Genomic DNA, 27,391 nt, shown 5'->3' on the forward strand with positions numbered 1-27,391 from the left:
TGCGTCTATATTTTGGGAAAATTTTAATAAGGATATGAAATGTCATCATTTTTTGAAAAGAGAGTTCAAAGTTAACTTTATTTCAAATAAGGACTTAGAATGACAATATAACCAATTGAATGGTTAGCCAAATCTTTTAGTTGGTCAAATGACATTTTCGTCTTTTTATATTTTTTTCCTTTTTTTTTCTTCAGTGGCCGATCTAAAGCGATTGCGACCACCAGAAATGCCTATAGAGGGCTGGATGAGGGTCGCCCTTGTTGGATCTGCCACAATATAGAATAAAATATAAAAAAGAAAAAATAATTTGAAATTACAAGTACCTTTGGACGAAAATGCTTTTGATTGGTCGAAACATTTGGCTAGCCGACGAGGTCAAGATTGGTCGAAACATTTGGCTAGCCGACGAGGTCAAGCTTTTTATTTGAAATTATCATGGTCACTTCATGTCTTAATTTAAAATAAAAATTATTTTGAGTCTTATTTTGAGAAAATGAGAATACTTCAAGTCATTATTTTTTATTTTCATCTTATATATATTTTATTTTTATTAGAAGAACTAATCGAGAAAAAAAAAATCTATAAACAAAAGGAAAATAAAATAGCGAGACCGATCCTTCCTAATACCCTCACTTCCTCTTCCTCCGTCTCTTTCTTACAGCTTTTTCATTGTAGCCTGCAGCAGCCTTCACGAACCAGTAGCGGCGAGAGAGTCGAAGCCTCTTCGCCAATCTCAAAACTCGGATTCGCGAAGGTGATTGATCTCGTGCCCTTCTCTCTGCCTTCGTCTAATCGATTCTCGCCCCTCCGATTTTGCGCAGGCTCCAGTTCGCTTATCTTGCATCCATTTTTGTGTTCCCTCTATCTCTCCCTCTCTCCCTAGATCTGGCAATTCTCCGGCCGATCTATCTCGTCGGCGTCGCTGTGTCCCGTTTAAGTTTGTAGTCCGTAGGCGGGTCTGTGGTTTCGAAATGCTGCAATGAGCCCCCTTTTTTGCCGTGTAGGGTTTTAGTCCGATGAGTTGTTGACTGAGGTCTTGCCACTTAGTTGGTTTTTGGGATTTCGTCGGCGAGAGTCGTGGATTGATTGTCGGAGGCTGTCTCTGTTTTGTGGCATTTCTGGGTTCTTTAGGAGTGGAATCGCGAGAGAATAGAGTGATAGAGATGGTTTCTGTCTTGATGGCCTAGACTGGTCTGCATTTCGAGGAGGTGCTCTGTAATGCTTGGACCCTTTCCCGATGCTGAAGTATGTCTCAGCTGCGTTTGTACACGCTGCAAAAGTCAATCAAGGAAAGCTTCTCCCCCTCTGAAATCTGAACAGCAACAAACTAAGCCTTACTCCTAATCCCATCTCGTCGCTGGAGCACCTGAAGGACTTTGTTTCATGTGTCCAAACCCACTTGAAGGAGGTTCTCTCATCTCATCTTTGATTGGGCATGCACTACTTTTCTTCACATAATATCTTCCGGACTTTTCCAAAATACGCACACATTGGACGTATCATTTTGATCTCTGCTATTTGAATCATTCTCATCTCCGTTATACTCATTATGTGCTTGTGTTGATGCTTGATAGCCCAAATTCCATGTCATGATGTAAAGAATCGCTCACCTTTTTTCTATCCTATGGAATTTTCCCTAAGCTTTGGTGGTGTTGGGCTTATTTCATTAGTGTTATCAATAGATGGTATTTATTTTTTGCTGCTAATTTTGCAAAGTATTTCCCTCAGAACAATGTCATTGTCTTTTTTATTTCTTCCCAAATTTACTAGTCAGTTTGGCTTCTTTGAGGTTCGTAAGGTCGATCACTGTTATATGAGCTTGTTAGAGACAAAACCACAAGAGATTGGATTAACAAATAATTATCTTCATGCTTTCTTGTCCTTGATATGCTCATTGGATGATAGGCCTAGTTTGGGGGAGCTTATGGCGTCGAAGTTGAATCAGTTGACATCAAAGGCCTGTCAAGCATCACAGTTTGTTGCGAAGCATGGAACTGTCTACTACAAGCAGTTGTTGGAGCAGAATAAACAATATATTCAGGAGCCACCAACTGTTGAGAAATGCAATTTATTGTCCAAGCAATTATTCTACACTCGCCTCGCGAGGTGAGGTTTTGTGCATTCTCCTTATGGGAACACTTAGCACGGCACTTCATTTATTTTATTTTGCTCATATCTTTTCTTTCACTGTCAGCTTTTGAAGTTCTTTGTGGATATGAAAATATAATCATTCTTAACAGAGAACGTAGTGAAAGCTTGATAAATTATTTGGTCAGAAAGAAGAGAAAGGGGCGAAAAGTTTCTTCTCAATGAATACTGCAGGCTAAATGGATAGTTTCATGTGCAAAAGGGAAGGTTTTTTTCCAAGGGTGTTTTAGGACCATTTTTTCCAGAGGATATGGATATCTAAATTCCTTCTTCTGATTTCTATCCAGTTGTTCATTAAACCTTCATCCGAACCGTCAAATCACCAGTTGAAAATTAAAATTGCTTCAGTATGAATTATAAGTGTTACCTCAGAAAAAGAAGGTGAGATACTTGGTTGATTATTGACTGTAATATAACTAGTGAAATTCATTTGGCTTATAGGATAAAGTGATTTCATCTCTCTAAGTCTTTTTGTGCTTTTCTATGCTTTTGAGTTCAAGCAAGTATGGTGGAACCGTGGAAGGGTTGTCTTGTTAGTGTTTACTTCTACATTGGTGTTTAGCGCACAAAATGTGTAACTTGGAATTTTTCATGGGTGTTTTACAACCATTTTTTCCCGAAGATATGAACATCTAAATTCCTTGTTCAGATTTCTATCCAATTGGTCATATTCACCTAAGATTACCAGTTAAAATTGCTCGAGTTTGAATTATAAGTGTAACCATGGAAAAGAAGGTGAGATACTTGTTTAATTATCGATTGTAATTCAACTAGTGAAAATTCACATGGCTTATAGGATATAATGATTTAATCTCTCTAAGTCTTTTTGTGCTTTCTATGCTTTTGAGTTCTGTTGGAACTGTGGAAGGGTTGTCTCGTTAGTGTTTACCTCTACCTTGGTGTTTAGCGCACAAGAAGTGTAACTGTGGATTTTTGGATGAAATGCGAACTCAAATATTAGGATGGAAAAAAGTAACCACCACCACCACCACCACCACCAATCTCTTCCCTGTCAAGTGGCTCAACTATCTAATATGCATCATTCTTGAAAGACTTTTTTTTTGGTCGAATTCTGGAAAGACTTCACTCGTGTCTTTTAGGCCTTCCTTACCTGGCATCTGTCACAACATCACATCTTCTTGTTGGAACATTAAAAGAATGTTGTTTTATGTATTCAAACCATCTAAATTTGTTTCTCTCCTCTTATCATCTGTTGAAAGTTGACTTTTGTTTGATATTAATCCTTTTGAATTAGTTTTCCAGGTATAACTTGTACTTTTTGCTTTTTACTTTTCTAGATTTTGTAGCAATCGCTATTCGACTTTTATTTGATATCGGTTGCATGAAATCTGTGGAAATGTACAAAAAATGGCATGTAAAATTATGCTAAAATTACACTTCTCCAATCTAGTAGTTGTTCCTAGGGAGTGAAAGGTTGTGGTTGGTTGCTTATTAATGGGAAACTATGCTATGGTTCCTATCAAAGATTGCTCAGATTTTGCGCTTCATTTTTACATGTTGTGAATTTGTAATTGCACAGTATTATTCTAGGCTTCTTTTACGTGGAATTTCTGATACTCCTGTTTTAAGTACTAAGAAAAGTCACTTCTTTGCATTGCCTGGTACTTTGTTGGTTGCACTGGTTGAATATTTATCTGTAAAGCTTAGTCTTTTCTGGACATTGGCCTTGGTTTGAGCCTCCATAACCGTCTTCCTTCCCCTTGTGTATTTGCCTTCATACCATTCATTTTTGTCAATTTCATCTCTCTGAAGTGTTGGCTAACTGTGTTTTCTTGTGCTTCTTGCCTTGGTTTCTGACTTCTGCGCTGGTTTGCAGTATTCCTGGCCGCTACGAGGCATTCTGGAAGGAACTCGACTACGTCAAACATTTGTGGAAGAACAGGCAGGAACTAAAGGTCGAGGATGCTGGAATTGCTGCTTTGTTTGGTCTTGAATGCTTCGCATGGTTCTGTGCTGGTGAAATTGTGGGAAGGGGATGCACTTTCACTGGCTATTATGTCTGAGAAGCAGCACTTGAGGTGTGTTCCAAAGGGTGGAGTTTATATAAGCTTTGTCCTGATTGGCTTGGCTCGGATGTTTGGCACTTTCCCTGCAATTTTTGCTCTTTTTCTGCAAGATTTTTGTAGCTGAGATATCAGTGTTACCTGTGATAACTACAATAATTCATGTATTTGAAGAGGCCTACATGATGTGCTGAGCCATTCTTTTTGTTAGAACGCACGGGTACCCCCTTGAAAGATGATGCAATAACTTTCCGCATCTCTGCTTGTTGCTCTCTTCTGATGTTGCTTGGTATATGCATCTGAAAGGCAGACGATTGATGCTTCGGTTCAGGAAATTAATTCTACTTGCAGTTTGCATTTTTCGGGTTCCCCCGACGAAAAGGTTGAAAAACCTGCGATGTTGTGGCATTTCGGCTGCTGGAAAAGAAAAAAAAGGAAAAAAACGGTTTGCAGTCTCACCGTCGAGTTGGAACCTATGGCTATGGTTTATCTAGGCGATGCGGTTCACACCGTTCTCTTGAAGTGTGATGCTGCTGGTTTAGTTGCCTCTTATGTTTGCTTGTCCGTGGTCGCTTTTCATGAGACTGCTCGTCTTTTCTTGATTAATGTCTTTCCGACCTTCGATTCCGATCCACACGACATATCCTTTTGAGCTCAAAGGAGGGAGAAGAAATACTGTCTTAACTGGGAGGAAGGAAAATTTGAATGGAAAATTTCTGAAAAACTTAAAATATTTGTGACAAGAAAGACGAGAAATCCTAAAGTTCTGGGCATTTTCTCCGCTCTTTCTTTCCTTCCCTCTCTTCTAAATATAGATTAAGTATGCGTTTGTTCTGCAGAAAATAAATAGTTAAAAGAGTATATTGCTAAAAATGATGATGTATTACTTCTAAAAATAGATGAACGAGAAGTATTTATATTGTCCACGAAAATATTTATTCATATATTATTATTGATAATGAAAATATTTTTCATTAATTGACTGGCGAGTGCATGACATAAAAATGCCTATTAATTAATAGCACAATAAAAATATCTCAAAGCGTCGTCAGTGATTGTGCCTAATATTTTTCATAAATATCCCAACTTTCGAACCTTTCCGTGAAAAAAACTGAATTTATCAGAGAGTGGTACTCTTGTATGTCCTAATTTTTGTTGATCAGTAGTAACGTTGGCGATTCCATAATCAATATTTTTTCTTAAATGTTCGTAATTCTAACAATCGGTTAAACCGAATATTTCCAACTATTTGTGGATTGATCCTATAAATTGCTGGATCAAACTGAGTATTTCCCCTAAAATCATTTTGCCAGTAATTCTAACAATTGGTTAAAAAGCTACATCTTGGTTAATCTTTTCTCCATAAAAGGAAGAGATGTGTTTACTAGAAGTTTTAAAATTTATCACCCAAGTGCAAGTGAGTCCTAAAATTTGCCTTGCGGAGGTTGTTGACCCCTTCGGCGATGTGAGGCAGCCCCCTACGAACGAGCCCCGCCTCCCCCGACTTCTTTTTAAGTTTTTTTTTAAGATAAAATTATATATTTTCTTATACAAATAAAATCTGAATAAACAATAACAAAAATGCCGCATAGGATTAAAAAGTTAATTTAAAAATCTACGTCAACATTTTTCTTTAACAAATTGATGGTGTTAACGAATAACTTAATTTTACTAATATATCAAATATTAAGATTTGATTATACTTTTTATAAATTTTAAGGCTTAATTAAACTTTCGCCGTAACTTTTAGGGCTTTTACCCTCAAAAGCAAAAGAAATAATGATCATCTGCCATCTGCCACGTCCTTCCTTAGGCCAATCAGAGAGCGGAGACTTTTTAGTTCTCCTCTGATTGGCCCGCATCGGAAGATCAGGCCCCACGGTGAGGACATATTTGTAATTGCAATCTCTTCCCCTCTACCCCGGGACACGAAGGCTCGCGCTCAGGCGGGCGAAAAGGACGAACGAGAGGAGCAGGAGAAGAATAGAAGAGAGAGAGAGAGAGAGAGAGAGAGAGAGAGAGAATGCTGCGTCCGGTCGCAGCATTTGCCATCATCATTGCCGCCTCCGTCGCCGTTCTCGCCGCTTGCTCGGGCGACGGCTCACAGGTCAAAAGCAGAACACACATTGTTTAATCAAGCTGAACGCGGGCGATTCTGTCTAATCACGTTTCCTCTTTCGTCGTTCTATTGCATCGCAGGTCAGGTGCAGCCGCACTTGCGTCGCCGAGAATTGCGATAGTAAGCCTATGCAGCGAGCTTCATCCTTGCCCATGATCTTCGATTCCGGCGAAGCTCGCCCTTGGTTTGTCGTGGTCTGACCGATTTGATTTGGTTCTGTAAAAAACTGCAGCTATTGGGATCAGGTACGGCAAGTACTGTGGCGTGGGATGGACAGGTTGTCCGGGAGAGAAGCCTTGCGACGACCTCGACGCCTGTTGCCAGATTCATGATGAATGCGTCGAAAAGAAAGGTTTATCTGCTTTTCACACATTTATATGTTGTTTAGGTAGATCTACGTTGTTTTGCAAATTTGGTTTGTGGCAATTTATGCATTTGTTATTGGGAGAAGCACATTTTTTAATTCAATTTTTGTTAACTGGATTAAGCTTCCAACTTGGCTTAAGACGAGATAAATCTAGGTGATGAGGATACTGATATCATCTAGTTCTGCTGCTAATACCACCATGGTCGTCTGGAGAATATCGGATGAGATTCTTATTTTATGACCAATTGAGTAAAGGATGCAGAGTATTTAGTGTTTTTTCAGGTGTAAAAAGCAAAATTATCCTTCTCGAAGCTATGCACCCGCAAAAAATTATCTGGATATAAAACATTGTGGATAACCCATCTTAACTTTGCATCTATATACTAAAAGTTCACATTTTTTAGCTGTTAGACTAAAAATGTACGTTACTTTCACAGTTTATGATGTGTAGGAGATATTGCAAGCCATTTCGTATGAAATCATCTGCAGCGAGGTTTTGATCTTTCGAGACCTCTATCGTCTGCGCTAAGGAAAGAGAAATTTTCTACCAAGATGGCCTGCAAATGTGATTTTCGTATGGATGTGTAAGGTTGAAGTAGGTCGCTAGCAACATCTTGAAGTGAGAGTGTAGAAATGGTTCCAGCTGCAAGAAGTTAATTTTGTTATTTTATTGATTGCACTTGTCCTGCTAGTGTGAGCTCGTATATGCACATGCAAGTGAGGTAGGCGTAGAGATAGACCATTGCATTGCATGGAAACCTCACTTGATTGACGTTTCTTGTTTGAGGTCTATTACTGACTGTCATTGCTCTCCATTGGTTGCAAATGCGATGCAAACTAGAGCCACCAGCTATGTTAAATTGAAATATCCTTTTCCAATTGCTTTGAAATTGAATCTTCACTGGAAAGTTCACGTGAAAGGAGCAAAATCAACATGGGGATTGACTTGAGGAAGAAGAATTTGAGGATATGTTGTGCAGCAACGACCTGATTTCCGTTTTCTGTCAAATGTCAACATATGCTTAGAGACTAATTTAGGCTGTGGCATCTCAATAAAATAATTTGGCTTTGTTGTGATAATATATTAGAGGTCATGAAATTCAGCAAAAGGGTTGTTTATTGGAATGCGAATGTTTGTTGACTGCCAATCTATAACGGGTGAAGTGAGAAATGGCTTGAAGTTTGTTTGATGATGTAAGAGGGGTTTGAGTATAGAAACCCTGCCTATTCTAGGTACCTATTTTAGTTACATAGCAGAAATGGGTTAACTTGCATGGATCGTTGCTTGTTCAATATCTCCACATGATAAATTCGCAGGGTGGATATGGTTTTTCCTTTCTATGTTGCTTTCTATGTTGTATTGTCGATGAGATCATTGAATTGTGAGACAACTGATGTTCCAGGTATGACTAACGTAAAATGCCACGAGAAGTTCAAGAGCTGCATAAAGAAAGTGCAAAAGTCTAGAAAGACGGGATTTTCTCGGGATTGTCCTTATGAGACTGCTGTACCGACTATGGTTCAGGGCATGGATATGGCCATCTTGTTCAGCCAGATCGGTAATTCCAAGCTTGAGCTCTGATTTGCTCAAGTTAAGATGTAGAGTAAAAGAATCCCATTCTTTTTTAGCATCATCATGTAAACATACTTCAATATCAATTGCTTTGTCGCATGGAAATATCAAATCGACCATCACATGACCCAATTTTTCTTGATTGGTCCAACTTTATATGAATGAATCGCTTGACGGATCCTTTTCGATCAAGTCACTTTTTGGTACCTTGCCCTCATAATGGAGGGGTTGTTTAATGATCATGCATTTTGCTCAAAACTCGTCGCAATGTTTATACCTTGTTTGCAAGGTTCTCTTTGTGCAATCTGATAAGAGTCAGACGCAGTGTATTGCTTTCACTTCACTTCTGAGAGTAGAAGTATTAATCTTCCAGAGTAGAAGCAGTAATCTTACAGGAGCAGCAGATCAGCTGTCGCTTTATTCTTAATTTTGTGTAGATTCTGAGACTGATTGGGGTTCACTTGGATAAAACACTCATTTGATATGTTTCCTACAATCAGTTCAGAGAAGCCACAAATTTGTTTTGCCGTGAGTTTCTCTAGCGATTCACTTGCATTTTGAGTTTTCATTCAAAATGCAATTCTTGCCTTTCTTCATGAGCATTCACAACCTTTTACTTTCTTCATTACCTTTCACAGATATTTTTTTCTTGAAAGGAAAACAGAGTTTTTTGTTTCGTTCGGAGAAGGAAAATTAGAGTTCACTAACCATTTTCATAGGGAACCTCAAAGTGGCTCTATTTCATTATATTCCATTCTACATGCTCAGAATTATGTTCTATTTAATGAAATGAACCAGCCCCTTGGACTGCTATGAAAGACACCACCGGATTTCAAAGTAGCACGTTCTAGTTCAAAAATTTCACCTAACTTCCAAATTAATAGAAAGGAAGCTTAATCGGAATGAATCATAAGTCAAAGAAACTACACGTAAAATGAGGAAATGCTTATTATATTATTGTCGTTAGCCAACAATTGCACGAGAGAGCCTACTATGGCAGTAAACTTTCTTCTGACTCTCGAGGTAGTGTATGCAAAGATCAATGCAAAATGATAGGCTACAATTATGTTGATCACGCAGTCGTATGCAAATTACCAAGTTTCATCTGGGTTTTGTGTTTGAGGGATGATTTGATCATTTGTTCCTGAATATTGACTCGTATCACGTCTTATCATGCAGTGTACCCTTTCTTCTATGAATTGTCTAAGTATACATGCTTATCACGAGATTTGCGGAAAGTGAATGATTTGTAACACATTTTTTTAAAAAGTATTACTTGTATCGCTTAGATGTTATCTAATACATCACTCGATATATATGAAAATCCATCTTTAAGGGATTGTAAGTGGATGCTGGGCATGGTTTCGTCTTCTTTTCTGCAGAAGACGACATTACTTTATTGATTGAACGCAATTAAGATAGAATCTCAACATTACTTTTACGGATGTTGTTGGTTTTAAGACAAATCTTTTCGCAGTTTTCCCTGTCGTTGCAAGCTCTATGTAATTGCCTCAACGCATAGCAAAGATTATAATTTCAGATTGAACGTACTCAGCTCTCATGAGGAATTTTTACTGGAAAGAGTCCTCAATTGTTCTTTGATTAAGGAAACAAGATCAATTTAATTACAAAATGCCAAACTTAAGTTAACAGAACTTTATTCTATAAACACTGCTTTGAATAATGACTTACTACAGTTCCTAGAAAGTGAAGTCTCTTGTATTAGTCAGGAGTAAAAAAGAACAGGAAGAGAAAACAGTTCTATACAACAGTCGCAGTCTTTCAATTTGCCAAAACAAGCACACCAAGCATCGTATCTAAATAATCAAGCTTCAAGACAGAATGTTGAAGGCGAATTTTCTTCATTGGAGCTTCAAACCTGCAGAGTGGTAATAATTCTCTCTCTCTCTCTCTCCCTCTCTCCCTCTGTCTGTGTGTGTGTAAAGAATATTTCTTTTGAAGATTCTTTGCTCTTTTACTTTTTGGGCACGGAAGCTTTGTGAGTTTTCAAATACTTCCGGAAAGGATTGTGCTTTGCACACAGATTAAGAGGAGTTTAAGTGAGTGTTTGGAGTAAATATGTCTGATATTTCTCGTTGCAGTAAAATGTTGTTAAAGCTTGTAGTTCACAGATAAAGCTGTTGATGAACAAGAAAGAAATCCACACGATGCAGCTTAGGAGAGGTGGTGCTGTTGCTCGAGACCCTTCAGGACTGAACTGCTGAAATACAGGTGCATGTGATGTCTGGATAGTTTCCCGAATGTCTGAGTGTTTGGAGAAACTTGATGTTGAAGGTGCAATAGTTGATCGTAGATGATCGTTGCGTCTCAAATTAGGCAGATTTTTCCATGAATCCGGGTTAAGGCACATATGGACTATACTTGCTGATGTTTCACTTTGACAAATCCAACATTACATTGTATCTTCGATGGTATAATACTCTCTTTGGCACTCTCCCTTGATGACTGATGAGTATTAAATCATGGTTGAGATGCATTTCATGGAGTAGTTCAGCAATTGTTTGCTCTTCCTCTCTCAGGTTGAACAAGTGATCTGGGAAGAGAAGACATTGCAGGCATATGACCTCATCGTATAGTACTACCAAATTATCAAAGCGCACATGCCAATCATCGACTTCTGCCTTTTTTAACTTGCGTTGTGCATCCATGATTTCTTCTGACAAAACTGACATCTCCTACATCTTCCAGGATATGCCCCATTGACTTTGCTAAGTTGTGTTCCAATTTGAGACGTCAAAGAATTTCAAATGCAAATAGGACTAATGGTTTGCCATCCGAAACAAGCAAGAAATTATTGAAATACTTTCCATGTTGGAGTTGGATGCCTTGTTTTATTTGGTTTCCTAATTTGAGTTGGGAAGTCAAATTAGAACGTATAAGTGTAGAATTTTCCTTGGTTGTATGGCGGATCTCAAACAAGAGGATGCTAGAGTTTTCTCTTCATGACTATTCTATGTGAATTCTCCGAGAGAAATTGTCATGTTTTGGCCGTAACATGGGGCAAGGAAACACTTGAGCAATTGTATGACCGAACCACGTAAATCTCTAGCATCCTTGTCATTTCTCGTTGAGTTTCCTGGTACTTTGTTTGTCTCACGTTAGCCTTAAATTGACTTCCACATTATTTCAGAATAAATATTTTTTTTCCCAATACATAGGTTGACTTTACTGCAACAAGTAACAACATGATGACGTGCCCGTTTTGCTTAGTACGCAGTCTCATAATGATTAACTGGATCTGGATCTCTGTGTTTCTTGAAAGTAGAAAACTCTTGATAGAAGATATCTCTGTCTCTCGTGCATTGTAACCGAGAGTTCACACTTGATTCAAAAGTCAACTTTCCCATCTCTTTATTTTACTCCAAAGATTAGACTTTCTTTCTTACATCCGAAGCCAACAGTTTAGATGGAGGGGTGTTTAATACTAACTGTCGTATAAAAGAAGGATATACCAGAGAAATGGATAACTGATATCTACTTGTTGCAACACAATGTCTGCAGCTGCGCGCGCATGCTTGCGTGTCTCCTATGACTTTAAGAACCAGGGAATCATGTCTTTCTGATGACTGAAATTTCACTTATTTTTTCCTGTTCTTTTTTCTAGTTCATCTTAGACTATTTGCAGTGCTTTCACAAAATGAATTTTACGTTGCTGGGGCCAACAACAAATGCAAATGCTTGGAAAGCCAGGATAGCACATTCATGCTGGACAAGCCGGTTTTGCATGGTTATTATTGCTTGAAAGCTTGATAAGATCATTCTAGAATAATACAATACTGTATCATATGGAAAAAAAATTCTAGGATTTGTTAGGTAAATGTGTTCCTGTAAAGGGTTATCCAAAGGGTCCCCTCTGCTCGTTATCTTCAGGTTGATGCCCTGAGTTACTTTCATTTGGGTCTGCAGTGCAGTTGTCTTGCTTTATATCTTTTCTCTAAAGTTCTGAACTTAGATTACAGATTAATCGTATCATTAAGAACATTATGGTCTATACGGCCCTGAAAAATTTCTTCGTCGGTACTGATTTGCCAACCAAACATTCTCCATCAAGTTCATCCCAATATTCTGATTAGCAACTATATCTTGCTATCTGCTCTAATACATTGTTTTCGCTTAGGATTCAACAAAAACGTATTCTGCATGATAGTTAGGCAACAGTACACAGGAATGCAACCGTTAATTTGTTTGATGATCTGTCTCAATCGCCGAAGCTGTAGGCCGATGAACTCTTCACCGTCTAATAATGCATTTGCAAGTTGCTCTTGTGGAACCAGAAACATGAATCGAATCGAATAAAATATCTTCAGAATGCAGTTCAAGAATTGTCTTCACCTGATAAAGATAAGCTTGATTCTGTCGTACTCTAATTCATTATTTCCTATGACTATCGTTAACAGATAATTTCCTAGAAAAGCAGAAAAGAAGATAATTGACAAAATATCCTGATGCTTTCAGAAAAATGAATGTGTGTGAACCCTAGAACGAGGTTAACAGATAGTTACTTATCAGAGCACATGGCGCCCGCATCGAACTATGTAGGAAAGAGATAGTCCTCGCATTTTTTTTTTTCCATTGATTGAACGAACTGGTCTACAAAATAGTACCAAGGAGATTACATATTATAGGATGCCAAAGTCAACTACCAGGAAGATGAATCAGACACTCCACGAAACCATATTGTCTATATTTTTTTAAAGTGAAGGAATAATCCTTGTCCATAAAACACCAATTTAGTCAGCATCCATAGAATCTAAGAGAACTTGACAGTTCCATCAACTCCAGGAGGGCATTTCACCATCAATAGGCAGAGCTAGTTTGCAAAGCTTCAGTAAGGCAAGTTCCAACCTCTAATTTACAGCTTTCATAGACGAGGCATTTAATCAGTAGAGGAGACTCCTTGCAGCGAATCGCGGTCATGTTTCATGACAAATATATCTGTGAAAACTATGCGCACAGTCTGTAGTCTTGTTGATTATGTGCTGTGGCAACCACCAATATGTTCGTCAAGAGGGAACATGTGGTCATTTGGAGTCATTCGTTTGATGGGATACGCATTTTGACAGGGTAAGAAGTTTTCATTTTCCTAGGGAAAGAGTGAAAATGGAAGAGAAATTGAAAGCAGCATCAAATTATGACAAGGCATTGTTGCAGAGTAAGGAGCTGTATCAGGTACTCCATTTATTGTCATTTACATCCTCTATTTCTTTTACCTCTTTTTGGTTAAATGGTAAGTTAGCTGGGTTTCGTCCTTCCACGCTCCAGAAGAAGCTCAACCCTTCGATCTCTGTCAAAAGCAGGCCATTCAGGGTTTTGTCGAGCACTTCCCCTAGGCCGATCCTAATAGGTTGAGCTGAATATGAGTCGAATCCAATACGGCTAATGTGCAGGGTTCTTTACCTTCTCTTGGATTGCCATTGTTTCTTAAAGTTTTGCTTCCATGCATATGTTCAATTTGGCAGTACATTTTGGACACAAGTGTGTACCCAAATGAACCAGTGCCTCTTAAGGAGTTAAGAGAAGCTTCTGCAAGCCATCCAAGGTCTCTCTCTCTCTCTCTGTCCCCTAGCTAAGCGTCCGTATCATTATGATACAGTTGCTGACTCTGACTTGTAATGCTTTCATTCAATATAAGGAGTCATATAATTGAAACATCTTGTAATTAACACTGCTTCCAGGAGGATATTTCCCCCTGACAGTAAACAAGGGATATACATTTTTCTCCTTTCATTTGTTGATATCCAGGTATTGGATGGGCACTGCACCGGATGCAGGTCAACTGATGGCAATGCTACTGAAGCTTATCAATGCTAAAAGGACCATTGAAATCGGAGTCTTCACCGGATACTCTCTTTTACTCACTGCCCTAACAATTCCTGAGGATGGCAAGGTCTCCAAGCAATCATCATGCTTTACAATAAAAGAATTTGATTGGTTTGCTCATTTAATCACAATTGCTGCAGATAATAGCCATAGATGTCGATCGCGAGGCTTATGAAATGGGATTTCCCGTTATCAAGAAGGCCGGCGTAGAGAACAAAGTCGACTTCATTAATTCCGAGGCTCTGCGAGCTCTAGACGATTTAATGGAAAATGTAAGTCATTTAGTAGCCTTTCCTAGTTTATGCAGTTTACTCTTACGGCATCATATATCCTAGAAGAAATGCTATATATGCAAATACTTTGATAGAGTGGGCTAATTTTGCTTCAGAATACGATATACCTGCGTACAAAACAAAATTTTATGTTGTCTACATTTGATGGAGTCTATTTACTACTTGTGTCGCATTCTGGGTAACGATCACCTGTTATTCTTTCCTCTGTTTTATCAAGTCTGATTGGGATTGACATGATGAAACATATTGCAGCCTGATAACGAGGGGAGCTTTGACTTTGCCTTTGTCGACGCAGACAAAGTCAGCTACTTGAATTATCATGAGAGGTTGATGAAACTGGTCAAAGTGGGCGGACTAGCCATCTATGACAACACCCTCTGGAGAGGAACAGTTGCCATGCCCGAATCTGCAGTTGGAGAGAAATATAAGGAGGGTCGGAATTGGCTGATTGAGTTCAACAAATTACTGGCCAACGATGCTCGCGTCCAAATTTGTCATGCTTCGATAGGTGACGGGATGACAATCTGCTGGAGACTTCACTGAGTTTTTATACTTCGACCCCCACATAACTGTTTCTTTCAGCAAGGAGATCGCATACGCCATAACTACTTATATCTTTGGCATGTTCTTGTCTTGTATATTGTAATAACCACATGTGTCTTGTCTATTGTAATAACCACAACATTCAGAAAGTTCCAGGAATGATGATTAATAAATATTTACTGCAGAAACATTAATACATAATGAGTGTACTGGTTCGTTTTGTCCGCTCTCTGCGCCCTGCACTTGTTGTCCAACATTATGTTGGTCGACTTGATGCCTCGATGGTAAATCGGTATTGATGCAGAAGAACGCAAGTAAGAAAAAGCCCCGGCAAAGTGTCTTGTTGGGGATCAATTCATAGACCAGACAAGGTAGTTGCGTCTCCGGACAATACCCCAATAGCTTGACCACATTTCAATGATTAACCTGCAACGGGATGACCAGTTCATCCATGAACTGCTCCAGTCACCCCGCGCATTGGCGACCTTTCCATATGATTTCTTGACAGCCACAATTCTTTCATCCTCCAGCATACCTTTGTAAACAGTTCCTTTACCACCTGGTCCGAATAGCAGGAAGAAAAGCTGCTGTTTTAGATAAAATACCGCCATTTCACTTGAAGAATATTTCCTTTTGCTTTCTCCTCTTCATCATCTTCATTACTCTTTGTTTTGGAAGAAAAAAACCATTAGTGAAAATCCTCCCTCGCCCAAAATTTAGCGTGCATTATGCGATAAAAAAGAACTAATTTTTCTAGCTGAAATATCCCGCACTCACTTCTTTAGGATATCTATATGCTCTTCACATGTATACAATGTTCCTCCACCTAAAAATTTAGACTTTCTTTTGTTAGGCTTTCTAAGAGCCAAGCCTGTACGGACCTTGCACGTTTGCACAAACCTTGCCCGCGAACTATCCGGGCATTCTCCATAATTTTCCCTGCTATATACAAGCGAATGTCACCATGCAAAAATCAGAAAAACCTATTTAATTTCTAAGAAAATTTTACCATCCACGAACGCAACAAAATTGACCGAACAAACTCTATAATAATGTTTTTGCAAGTGTGGAGCCCGACCTTTCTATACCTTTTCAATCACTTTATTCGTTCTCTACATTATATAGATTACTTTGGTTCTTTTTCTACATCATAATTTATTCACGATTGCATGCCTTTGACATTGCATTATTGTCAAAAGAAGAAGATGATGAATCCGATTTTATGTACGACTGAAAACAAAGAAAATTTTTGTCCCCAAATTCGGAGAAAAGTGAACTATGTTTATGTTTGATATTTGATGCTGCCCATTCATAATTCGAGGCCTGCCATAATGCAAATATTTATGTTGGAATAAAAATATTTATGTTTTCATATTCCAAAGAAAGTAAGCCTAAAAATAAATTTACTGGATATATAACAATTGTGCTACGGGTAACTTTGTTAGAAGAATAGTAGTAACGGTCTGACTGTGACTTTGTGTATTGAAAAGACCAGATTGTATTGTCTCAGTCCGGGTCTGATGCATCACGTTCTAGATGGATCTGATCGAAACATACGAATGAGAAATCAGAAACTGCGTATAAATTCCGAATCGTTTTGCGGGAAGCGTAAGCCTAAAAGGCTGCTAGTATTCATCATCTCGGCTCGATCTCTGTCAGTCTTAAGCTACATCTTTTCCTGGACAAGGCAAGTTTCTTGTAACCAGAGAATCGAAACGGCTCCAAACACACTTTCGTTTTCTCTGTTTTCGAGGCATAATATACCCAGTTCGATCAGTGATTCAAGAATTTCTTGGGCATGTTTATCATGTGTTCGAATATGGAATTTGTTTCCCACACCTTAGAATTGCCAATATAAATCCGAGAAGCGATCCCTTCCATGAATTTCGTCCTGCCAAGGGAAAAGGAAACATTACCAGTTAGATGAATTTCATCTTGGCTCAATCTCTGTCAGTCTTGAGCTACATCTTTTTCTAGACAAGGCACGTTTTTTTAAAGCAGAGGATTGAAACGGCTCCAAACACACTTTCTTTTATTGTATCTAGCAATATCACCTAGAGGGGGGTGAATAGGTGATTTTAAACAAATTTGACTAGAAACCGTAGAATTAAAGAATCAAGTCAAGTTAAACTTCGATTCAGCATTTGAATATATGCAGTATGTGATTCTGAACGCAAATATGCAATGCTCTATCAAACACAAAGGGAAGAGTTTAGAGATAGAGAAAATTGCACATGATGATGATAGTGGTTTTGCATAGATCAAGCCAATGTCCACTCTCTCACTCTGACAGCCGATAGGCTGGATTCCACTAGATGAATAAATAAGGGTTTACAAGTGATTACACTCTCACGCTCTTACAAAGCCACTAAAAGAATATAGTATGTAGCTTTTCAGAACAAGTATAGAATCTGAAGCACTCTAGCACTTTGAAATTGATGATTCTGATCACTCATAATAGTAGCACCATGGATCTCCTTTTATGGTCCTTTACCTCCAAACTAGTTGTTGGATAGGTCCTACCTTGATTGAACAAGACTGCATCTCAAGAAGATTTTATGGCGGTTCGGGTTGAATCTGAACCCCTCAAATTCAATCATCGATACAACTAAATCTTCGATTTTCATAAGTGGAGTTCTTCAAATAAGGAAGTTGTTTTGTCTCTTGGAAGATAATTTCCAATAAAAAAATATTCTATTAATCTGTTGTAGAATTATCTTATCAATCAAAGATTACAAACTTTCATGAACACCTTAGCCGTAATGGAAATTTGTCGTTTGTGAATCTTTGCAATCTGGAAATGATATATTGCAAATTTTGAATAGTCTTCAGAAAATGAAACAGTCTCTAGAGCCTAAACAGAATAGAACACTAAATATGAGCTTGATAAAGTCCTCGTTGATGCTCTCGCACATAAGTTTTCTTCAAAGGTGTGGTTAAATCTACATAAGTGAGATTCCACTTAATCTAGATAACATAATTCAACTTCTTCATAAACAAATAACAAATATGCAACGACCTTGTCTTGAGTCCGAATACCAATTAAGATCAATATAAGCTGCTCCAATCATGTGTAATATGAGCTCGATAAAGTCTTCGTTGATGCTCGCACATAAGTTTTCTTCAAAGGTGTGGTTGAATCTACATAAGTGAGATTCCACTTAATCTAGATGACATAATTCAACTCCTTCATAAACAAATAATAAATATGCAATGACCTAAGTCTTGAGTCTTAACACCAATTAAGAACAATACAATCTTCTCCATTTACGTGTAATACCCGAGATAAACACTTAAGAGTATCTATTAGATTGTATAACATATGATAGTTTTGTCGGAATCAAAACATCTTGAGGGAGGTTTTCTCAACAATCTCCCCCATTTTTTATGTTGACAAAACTTCGTAAGCATATTTTAATTTGAAAAGATAAGAATAAGACATTTACGATTATGAATCAAGATACTTTCAGAGATGTAAGTGTGAAGATAGATTCTGAGTATGATTCTGATTAAGTAGAGTTTAGAAGAATATCACTGTTGTAGTTTTTCATCAACTATAACACTTGCATTTGCACTTTGATACCTGCATATACCGATTAATGGGGGCATCTTCTCCCCTTGTTTTGTCATGAACAAAAGAAATGTAGCGAGCCACAGGATTATTATTATTATTATTATAATACCAAGATAGCTATCAAGCCATAGCAAGGCTATGATGGGAGTACACATCGATCCATCAAAAACAAAAAACAACCAGTTTCCGAATCAAACAACAAAAAGTCAAACCAACACCAGAAAATAAAAACTGAATGAACAAGCAGATTTAGGTTGAAGGAGGTTGGTTTGGGTTGTTAGCAGGGGAAACAGAATCACCATTTGGCTCTTGTCCATCCACCCTAGGAAGTCCTCCAGGCTGGTCTTGATTAGCATTACTGGATCCAGCACCTGCAATATTTGAGTTTCTTCCCCCAAAGAGTTTTGGAAAGTCAAGTACCACCCTTTGGTCACGAACAAGGATGTAATTGTCCAGACTTAAAATTTTAGTGCGCATATACTTGAGTTACTGACGAAATGCGCTTTCAAACAATGTCAGCTGTCTCTGCACTTATGAGGCAAGTGAATCCATCCATGCCATCTGTTGGAATATATATTATTAAACCATGTCTTCTTCAATCAGCTTAAGCTTTTAGAACAGTTGGCTGTGGTCCCATAAAATCTTTCATGGTATCGGAGCAGGAGATTTTCTTTCTTCTATCAGCTTAAGCTTTTAAAGCAGTTGGCTGAGGTTCCATAAAATCTTTCACCATCCATACTCTTCTGCATAATGGATTGGGATACTTGCAATTTCAGTAATAAGAGCATTTACAATTTCTTGGGCCGTAGATTTTCTAGGAGGTTCTTCATCCCTTTTAGCATCTATCATAGGTAGAATATCCGAGCATCCTAAAATCATTCGCGAAAGACTGTTAATCAACCTGAATTTGTCGCAAACCTTTTTGATTACATATCCTTGGTAACTTACCTCCTTGAACGCGACATTCCTTCATAGTTTGTAAACATAAAGGCATAGTCGGTGAGTAATTTTATGCCTGTCATATGTTTGTAATTTCCATTAGTTGTTCGTAACTCAGTGTCCTTTTAAAATCATCCGATGGCTGAATTTTTTTTTTCCAGCTGATCCAACCGTCTAGATTGCCCACAGGACCAGTCCTGTAAATTGCTAGACCGGACCATAGAGCTTCCCTTGGTATTCCACAAGTACATTTATGTCGATCACACGGTCGTTTGACAAGCATTTGATTCATCACCAAGTTTCATCTGGATTTTATGTTTGAGCAATGATTTGATATCATTGTTCCTAAATGTTGATTCGATCGTATTATGTCTTATTGTGCAGTATATCATTGTCATAGTACACACACTTATAATTTTTTGTCATGTTTACGCCCCATTTGTTTTGCGAAAAATGAATATTTTCCAAAATATTTACTTAAAAAGGATCGCTTGTATCGCTTAGATGTTATCTAATTCATCTCCCAATTTATATGTAAATCCGCCCTACGAGGTTGTATGTGGACGCCAGGCGTGGTTTCTGTCTTCTTTTCTGCAGAAGAGGACATTGCTCTGTGGGTTGAGCCTAATTAAGACAAAATCTCAACATTACTTTTTCGAACGTTGTGGGTTTACGACAAATCATTTTTCGCGGTTTTCCCTGTCGTTACCGGTTCTATGTAATTGCCTCAACGCATAGCAAACTTATATATTCAGATGGAACGTATTCAGCTCTCTTGTGGAACTTTGACTGCAAAGAGACCTCAATTGTTCTTTGATTAAAGGAACAAAACAAGACAAAATATCAATTATAAAATGCCAAATTTATTCTACAAACACTGTTTTGATCAATGTACGAAAAATAAACAGATTATATGGTACACGATAATACTGTGTAGAGAAGAACCTTGGTCCTTTCAGTTATTTCCGTTGCTGGACAAGATCCTATTACTGACTGCAGTTCCTAGAAAGTTAAAAAAACCGATACAAATACCACTTCTTTCTTTTGAGTATAAGATAAGACTGAAGTCCCTCGTATTAATCACTGGTAGAAAGAACAGGAAGAGACAACAGTTCTATACAAGAGTTTCAGTCTCTTAATTTGCCAAAAGCAAGCACACCAAGCATGGTTGCCCTCCTTTTTTAAATTATTAAGTTTCAAGAAAGAATGTTGAAAGTGAATTTTCTTCGGAGGAGCTTCAAATCTGCAAAGTGGTAATAATCTTCTCTCTCTCCGGTTAAAGAATGTTTCTGTTTGAGATTCTTTGCTCTTTCGCCTTTGAAGCTTTGTGGGTTTTCAAATACTTCAGGAAAGGATTGATCTTTGCACACAGATCAAGAAGAGTTTTGAGTGTTTGGCGTAAATATGTTTAATGTTTCTCGTTGCTGCAAAACGTTGTTAAAGCTTGCGGTTTCACAGATGAAGCTGTTGAAGAACAAGAAAGAAATCCACGTGAAGCAGCTTAGGAGACGTGGCGCTGTTGCTCTAGACCCTTCAGGACCAAACTGCTGGAATACAGGTGCATGTGATATGTCCGGATAATTTCGAGTGTTTGCAGATACTTTAGGTTGAAGTTGCAATAGTTGACGGTAGATGATCTTTGCATCTCAAACTAGGCAAACTTTTCATGAATCTGGGGTAAGGCACGTATTGATTATATACTTGCTGATGTTTCACTTTCACAAGTCCGACATTACATTGTCGGTTCGAAAATATAGTGCTCTCTCTGGCACTTTCCCTTGATATCTGATGAGTATAAATGATGGTTGAGATGCATGTAATGGAGGAGTAGATCATCAATAGTTTGCTCTTCCTCTATCAGGTTGAACATGTGATCAAGGCAGAGAACACATTGCAGGCATAAGATCTCATCGTGAAGTACTGCAAAATTATTGAAGCGCACATGCCAATCATCTAGTCACAAGCGTAGGCGATCTAATTTACTTATCAATTGCTTTTAACTTGTCTTGTGAGTCCATGATTTCTTTCTGACAAAACTGACATCTCCTACATCTTCCATGATATGCCCAGTTGACTTTGCTAAGTTGTGTTCCAATTTGAGACGTCAAAGAATTTCAAATGCAAGTAGGACTAACGGTTTTCCATCCCCGCAAGCAAAAAATCATTGATATACTCTCCTGCTGGAGTTTGATTCCTAGTTTTATTTGGTTTCCTAATTTGAGTCGGCAAGTCAAATTAGAACAGAATTTTCCTTGGTTGCATCACAGAGGTCAAACAAGAGGATGTTAGAATTTTCTCTTCGTGAGTATTCCATGTGAATTTTCTGAGAGAAGTTGTGATGTTCTGGATGTAATTTAGGGCTGGGAAACACTTGAGAGATTGTAAAGTTTGTATTCTTCCCATTCATCCCGATTATTTGTCAGGCGGCTCTCCTGTGTAGTAGGTACCGAGATTGACCGAACCAAGCAAATCTCTGGTGTCCTTATCATTCCTCGCTGATTTTTCTGGTATTTCGTTCATCTCACGTTAGCCTTAAATTGACTTCCACATTATTTCACAATAAATATTTTCTTTTCTTTTTCCAATACATAGATTAACTTAACTACAACAAATAACAGCATGATGACGTGCCCGGCGATTGCTTAGGAAACCGTCACAATGATCTACTGGACCTGAATCTCTGTGTTTCTTGAAAGTAGAAAACTCTTTGACAGAAACTATCTCTGTCTCTAGTGCATTGCAACTGAGAGTTCACACTTGATTCAAAAGTCAGCCCTCCCATCTCTTTATTTTCCTCCGAAAGATTAGACTATTTTAACTGAGATCCGTACCAACAGTTAAGATGAAGGATTGTTTAATACTAAATGGTGTATAAGGATAAACCAGAGAAATGGATGACTAAAATCTACTTGCTGCAACACGATGTCACAGGGTGCGCGCGCTTGTCTGCTTCTTCCGTGTGTCTCCTAAAACTTCAAGAACCAGGGAATTATATCTATTTGTGAATTCTGATGACTGGAATTTCACTAAGCTTTTCCTTTTCCTTTTTTTCTAGTTCATCTAGACCATTTGCAGTCCTTTCACAAAACAAGTTTTACTTTGCCCGGGCCAACAACAAGTGCAAATCCTTGGAAAGCTAGAATTTAGCATATCCATGCTGGAAAAACCGGTTTTGCATGGTTAGTATTGCTTGAAAGCTTGATAAGATCATTTTAGAATGATTGAATACTGTATCACATGCCAAAAAATTCTAGGATTTGTTAGGCAAACGTTTTCCTGTAAAGGGTTGTCCAAAGGGTCCCCTCTGCTCGTTATCTTCAGGATACACTGAGTGACTTTCATTTGGGACTGCAGTGCAGTTGTCCTGCTTTATATCTCGTCTCTTAAAGTTCTGAACTTAGATAACAGAGCAATCGTACCATTAAAGACATTATGGTCTATACGTCCCTGGAAAATTTCTTCATTGGTATTAATTTGCCCATCGAACTTTCTTCATCAAGCTCATCCGAATATTCTGATGAGCAACAATATCTTGGTATCTGCTTCAATGAATGGTTTTCACTTAGGATTCAACAAAAACTTATTCTGCATCGCAGTTGAAAAGCCAATAGTACACACGAATACAACCGTTAGTTTGTTTGATGATCTGTCTAAATATAAGCCTTATTCTCACAATCTGTTTATGCATTTGTAGTTTCTTTTGGAAAACTAATAAGATGAATCGAATCAAATCAAATCCAATATCTTCAGAATGCAGTTCAAGAATTGTCTTCACCTGATAAAGATAAGATTGATTCTCTCGTGCTCTAATGCAGCATTCTAATTGCGTCCTATAACTATTGTTCATGGATAATATCCCAGAACAACAGAAACTAATGGAAAGAAGATATCTAAACAAATTATTATGATGCTTTCAGGAAAGTGAATGTTGTTAAAAGGGGGAAAGGAAGTTTTTGAAATCAATCACAGTGTGTGTGAACTCTAGAATGAGGTTAACAGATGGTTACTTCTCAAAGCACACGGCATCTTCATTGAAATATGCAGGAACGCGACAGTCCTTGCATTCTTTCTAATTGAACGAACTGGCGCAGTTATATACAATGCCAAGGAGATGACATAGTATAATATCCCAAAGTCAACTACTATGAACATGAATCAGACACTGCAGGAAAGCATAGATTTTTTCATTTTAAAGTAAAAGGAATAATCCTTGTCTTGCACCAAATTAGTCAGCCTTCACATGTTATAAAGAGAACTTGACATTTGGCCAGCAATATGCAGAGCTAGTTCTCCAAGCTTCAATAAGTAAGGCAAGTTCCAACCTCTAATTTATAGCATTTCTTAGATGAGGCATTTTAATCAGTAGAGGAGACCCCTTGCAGCGAATCATGGTCATATTTTCACGACAAATATCGCTAAAATCTATGCATGGCATAGTCTGTAGTCTTGTAATTATAGAAATGACAAACATGTTTATCAACATTGAACATTTTGGTCATTTGGGCTCACTTCCTTGATGTGAAGGCAGTACTCTAAGGAAAGAGCAAGAATGGAAGAGAAAATGAAAGCAGCATTAAAGTATGACAAGGCGTTGTTGCAGAGTAAGGAGCTGTATCAGGTACTCCATTTGTTGTAATTCACATCTTCTATTTTTCTTCCCTCTTTTCGGTCAAATGGTAAGTTAGCTTGGCTTTCGTCCTTCACATGCCAGAAAAAATCCAACCCTTCGATACTGTCTAAAGCAGGCCATTCGGGGGTTTGCCAATCTTTCTCCAGGCTGATCGTAACAGGTTAAGCTGAATACGAATTGAATCCAATACGGCTAATGTGTAGGATTCTTTACCTTCTCTCATACTGTCATTGCTTCTTAAACTCTCACTTCCTTGCATATGTTCAATCTCGCAGTACATTCTGGACACAAGTGTGTACCCAAATGAACCAGAGCCTCTTAAGGAGCTGAGAGAAGTTTCTGCAAGCCATCCAAGGTCTCTCTCTCCCCCTCTCTCCCTAGCTTCGTGTCCACAAAATTATTATACAGTCACTGACCATGACTTATAATGCTTTCATTCAATTTAAGGACGTTTCCAGGAGGATATTTCCCCCTAACAGTAAAAAAGGGATATTAATTTTCCTTCTTTTTATCTGCTGATATTCAGGTATTGGATGGGCACTGAACCAGATGCAGGTCAATTGTTGGCAATAATACTGAAGCTTCTCAATGCCAAAAGGACCATTGAAATCGGAGTCTTCACCGGTTACTCTCTTTTACTCACTGCCCTAACAATTCCTGAGGATGGAAAGGTCTCCAAGCGCTCATCATGCTTTCTTATGAAAGAATTTAATTAAATTGTTCATGTAATTACAATTGCTGCAGATAATAGCCATAGATGTCGATCACAAAGCATATGAAATGGGACTTCCCACTATCAAGAAGGCCGGCGTAGAGCACAAAGTCGACTTCATTGACTCCGAGGCTCTCCCACTTCTAGAGGATTTAATGGAAAATGTGGGTCATTAGTAGGCCTTTCCTAGTTTATGCAGTTTCCTCCTAATGCATCATATGTTTCGGAAGAAATGTTATATGGATATACTTTGATAGAGCGAGCTAATTACGGCATACCAGCAATAAAACAGCATGAGAATTTTCTTTCATAAATTGTGACGGACTGTATCTACTAGTTGTATCTGATGGGGATTTGGCATAATGAAACAAATTGCAGCTGGATAATGAGGGGAGCTTTGACTTTGCCTTTGTCTACGCGGACAAAGTCAACTACTTGATTTATCATGAGAGGCTGATGAAACTGGTAAAAGTGGGAGGACTAGTCATCTACGACAACACCCTCTGGCGAGGAACTGTTGCAATGCCTGAACATGCCGTTGGAGAGAATTATAAGGAGGGCCGAAAGCTGCTGATTGAGTTCAACCATTTAATCGCCAACGATGGTCACGTCCAAATTTGTCATGCTTCAATAGGTGATGGGATGACCATCTGCAGGTGACTTCACTAAGTTCTCATCTGTTGACCCCCCCTCTTTATCCTTTCTTTTATAAAGGAGATCGCTTTACCCATGACTTCTTATCTTTGGCACGTCGTTATCTGGTGTGTTGTAATAACCGCGACATCTACGGATATGTTAAAATTGATGTGGTCATCAGAAAGAGCTACCAATGATGATTAATAAATATTTTTGCACCAACTGTACTAGTCATTCTGTCTTGGCTGTGGCAAATTTTAGTTGAATGCTTTCTCTCGAGTTTTTACTTTGAGCTTGTCACATGTTGCAATGAAGATCGAAGTTGTCTACAGATTCATTTTCTTCCAAATGGGAGCATTTATACCAAATAAATTCGATGACTCTCTACAAGGTCCTGTCAAGCAACAGATTGACGGAGAAACTATCACAAAGCAACATTGCCTCGAGTTGGAACTTTAAAAAATGCATGGATTTCGAATGTCCGAGAGTTGACTCACGCCACATGATTTGGTCATGGCCAAGACAAGAGGCTTGGCTATAGCCGTGCTCTTGAAAACTTTGCTCGAGGAATGACCAGTACTACTGTATTCTGAGCGAGTTGCTAAATCATGAACAGATCTGCAAGTAATCCCAGAGAGAGAGAGAGAGGTAAATGATCACACCACAAGTTGGCATCATATCCTGCCCCGCTCTTGTTTCCAGGGCAAGCGAAACCATAAGTTACTCGCATCAAGTGCATCGGGCAAGAGAACTAGCGATAACTAGGCAGAACATCACGGCAGAGTCCTGTCTCACTAGCACACAATGAAGGGTAAAAGAAGAGATTGAGATGAGCACAATCTGATTACTCTAACTGAATCTACAACGAAATCATTGCCATACTAGTCTTTTTTTTTTTCAATCTGCAAACAAATTATGTCTGACAAAGACGACCTTCAGTTTGTCTGATCATTGGTCCAAATATAAACAGATGTCGGCAGAGAATTGTCATGCGACCTATTAATGCATTTCAAGTTATTTTCTTTAAGCAAATCTAGTTTCAAATGACTTCCAGGACAAAGTTCCTAGAGCAGATGATTGCGGTTCAAGAATTTTTCTCACCTGATAACACTAAGCTTAATACCACCGGCTTCTAATGTGGCACTGTCATTACATCCTATAACTGTTGTTCATAATTTCCTCGAAGCTCAGAAATCAAAAGAAAGATGATAATCAAAAACATCATTATGATGCTGTCAAAAAGACGCTCATCCTGAAAGGGAGAAAAAAAAGGGGCCTGAAATCTTACTGAGTGTTCGTGGCCTCTAGAACGGCACTGACAAGTAATCACTTCTCAGAGCGCATAGTGCCTATGGTGAAATACATAGCGTATTTCCTCAGCATTGTGTTCTTCTATCGACTTAGTCTAGTTACGGTAATAAGGACATTACATAGTTGTACAATTGCTCTTGGTGAACTACCAGGAACCTCAGTTAGACACTCCACCAAACCATGTTATGTTGAAGTGCAGGACTAACCCTTTTGTCTTTAATACACCAGATCAGTCAGCATTCACAGTATCCCAGAAAAACTTGACAGTCCCCTCAATTCCAATGTATAAAATACAAATTCTAAGGCATTAACATGCAGCTAGTTCTCGAAGCTTCAATAAGTTAGGCAAGTTTCTGACCTCCGAGTGATAGCTTCGCAATAAAGGTCACGTTCCATGATAAATGTTGTTCTCATTGCAATCTCAACTATCAAAGCCCGTCAATTGTGAGCCTGTGGTAACTCGGGGTCATCTATGGATATTGCAGGAAGTTTGATTCCGTTAAACTTTTGTATTGTGCTAAGGAGAGAGAAAAGAGAATGAAAGCAGCATCAAAATGTAACAAGGCGCTACTGCATTTTTCTGAAAGCATCATATTGATGATATGAGAAAAATGCTCAAAGCACATGGTGCCTTTGTTGAAATATGTAGCTTATGTCGTTGCATCTTGTTTTTCTTTCGAC

The 27,391-nt window shown here is 38.4% G+C and overlaps 4 protein-coding genes and 1 long non-coding RNA gene across 5 annotated transcripts; 4 read left to right on the forward strand and 1 right to left on the reverse strand.

Annotated features, from left to right (window-relative positions):
- The first annotated feature begins 592 nt into the window (after positions 1 to 592).
- Positions 593 to 4,428, forward strand: LOC115740699. The gene is made up of 3 exons (XM_030674259.2): positions 593 to 754; positions 1,906 to 2,106; positions 3,986 to 4,428. The coding sequence occupies exons 2-3, from the start codon at positions 1,925 to 1,927 to the stop codon at positions 4,170 to 4,172; spliced, it is 369 nt and encodes a 122-aa protein (XP_030530119.1). The 5' UTR covers positions 593 to 754; positions 1,906 to 1,924; the 3' UTR covers positions 4,173 to 4,428.
- A 1,674-nt stretch (positions 4,429 to 6,102) lies between these two features.
- Positions 6,103 to 8,331, forward strand: LOC115740747 (probable phospholipase A2 homolog 1). The gene is made up of 4 exons (XM_030674328.2): positions 6,103 to 6,279; positions 6,372 to 6,411; positions 6,524 to 6,643; positions 8,062 to 8,331. The coding sequence occupies exons 1-4, from the start codon at positions 6,196 to 6,198 to the stop codon at positions 8,238 to 8,240; spliced, it is 423 nt and encodes a 140-aa protein (XP_030530188.1). The 5' UTR covers positions 6,103 to 6,195; the 3' UTR covers positions 8,241 to 8,331.
- A 1,502-nt stretch (positions 8,332 to 9,833) lies between these two features.
- On the reverse strand, positions 9,834 to 20,688 carry LOC125314800. The gene is made up of 2 exons (XR_007198232.1): positions 20,317 to 20,688; positions 9,834 to 9,918 (listed from the first exon to the last, which is right to left on the reverse strand). It is a non-coding gene; the product is annotated as an uncharacterized LOC125314800 (long non-coding RNA).
- On the forward strand, positions 13,018 to 15,013 carry LOC115740557 (probable caffeoyl-CoA O-methyltransferase At4g26220). The gene is made up of 6 exons (XM_030674059.1): positions 13,018 to 13,084; positions 13,340 to 13,421; positions 13,712 to 13,791; positions 13,995 to 14,139; positions 14,213 to 14,344; positions 14,618 to 15,013. The coding sequence occupies exons 2-6, from the start codon at positions 13,353 to 13,355 to the stop codon at positions 14,906 to 14,908; spliced, it is 717 nt and encodes a 238-aa protein (XP_030529919.1). The 5' UTR covers positions 13,018 to 13,084; positions 13,340 to 13,352; the 3' UTR covers positions 14,909 to 15,013.
- Positions 20,689 to 23,913: 3,225 nt separating the features above from the next.
- Positions 23,914 to 25,581, forward strand: LOC115740558 (probable caffeoyl-CoA O-methyltransferase At4g26220). The gene is made up of 5 exons (XM_030674060.2): positions 23,914 to 24,039; positions 24,327 to 24,406; positions 24,578 to 24,722; positions 24,796 to 24,927; positions 25,142 to 25,581. Exons 1-5 carry the CDS (start codon positions 23,971 to 23,973, stop codon positions 25,421 to 25,423), a joined length of 708 nt encoding a protein of 235 aa, XP_030529920.1. The 5' UTR covers positions 23,914 to 23,970; the 3' UTR covers positions 25,424 to 25,581.
- The last annotated feature ends 1,810 nt before the right edge of the window (positions 25,582 to 27,391 follow it).

This window comes from Rhodamnia argentea, chromosome 4 (assembly GCF_020921035.1).
Source record: "Rhodamnia argentea isolate NSW1041297 chromosome 4, ASM2092103v1, whole genome shotgun sequence".
Taxonomy (NCBI): domain Eukaryota; kingdom Viridiplantae; phylum Streptophyta; class Magnoliopsida; order Myrtales; family Myrtaceae; genus Rhodamnia; species Rhodamnia argentea.

Bases quoted from the DNA above. Each gene is read 5' to 3' on its own strand.
- LOC115740699 (XM_030674259.2), top strand. From the start codon at position 1,925: ATGGCGTCGAAGTTGAATCAGTTGACATCAAAGGCCTGTCAAGCATCA. The intron at 2,107-3,985 runs GTGAGGTTTTGT...GCTGGTTTGCAG, and splicing joins TTCTACACTCGCCTCGCGAG to TATTCCTGGCCGCTACGAGG.
- LOC115740747 (XM_030674328.2), top strand. From the start codon at position 6,196: ATGCTGCGTCCGGTCGCAGCATTTGCCATCATCATTGCCGCCTCCGTC. The intron at 6,412-6,523 runs GTAAGCCTATGC...AAAAAACTGCAG, and splicing joins CGTCGCCGAGAATTGCGATA to CTATTGGGATCAGGTACGGC. The intron at 6,644-8,061 runs GTTTATCTGCTT...CTGATGTTCCAG, and splicing joins TGAATGCGTCGAAAAGAAAG to GTATGACTAACGTAAAATGC.
- LOC115740557 (XM_030674059.1), top strand. From the start codon at position 13,353: ATGGAAGAGAAATTGAAAGCAGCATCAAATTATGACAAGGCATTGTTG. The intron at 13,422-13,711 runs GTACTCCATTTA...TCAATTTGGCAG, and splicing joins AGAGTAAGGAGCTGTATCAG to TACATTTTGGACACAAGTGT. The intron at 14,140-14,212 runs GTCTCCAAGCAA...CAATTGCTGCAG, and splicing joins CAATTCCTGAGGATGGCAAG to ATAATAGCCATAGATGTCGA.
- LOC115740558 (XM_030674060.2), top strand. From the start codon at position 23,971: ATGGAAGAGAAAATGAAAGCAGCATTAAAGTATGACAAGGCGTTGTTG. The intron at 24,040-24,326 runs GTACTCCATTTG...TCAATCTCGCAG, and splicing joins AGAGTAAGGAGCTGTATCAG to TACATTCTGGACACAAGTGT. The intron at 24,723-24,795 runs GTCTCCAAGCGC...CAATTGCTGCAG, and splicing joins CAATTCCTGAGGATGGAAAG to ATAATAGCCATAGATGTCGA.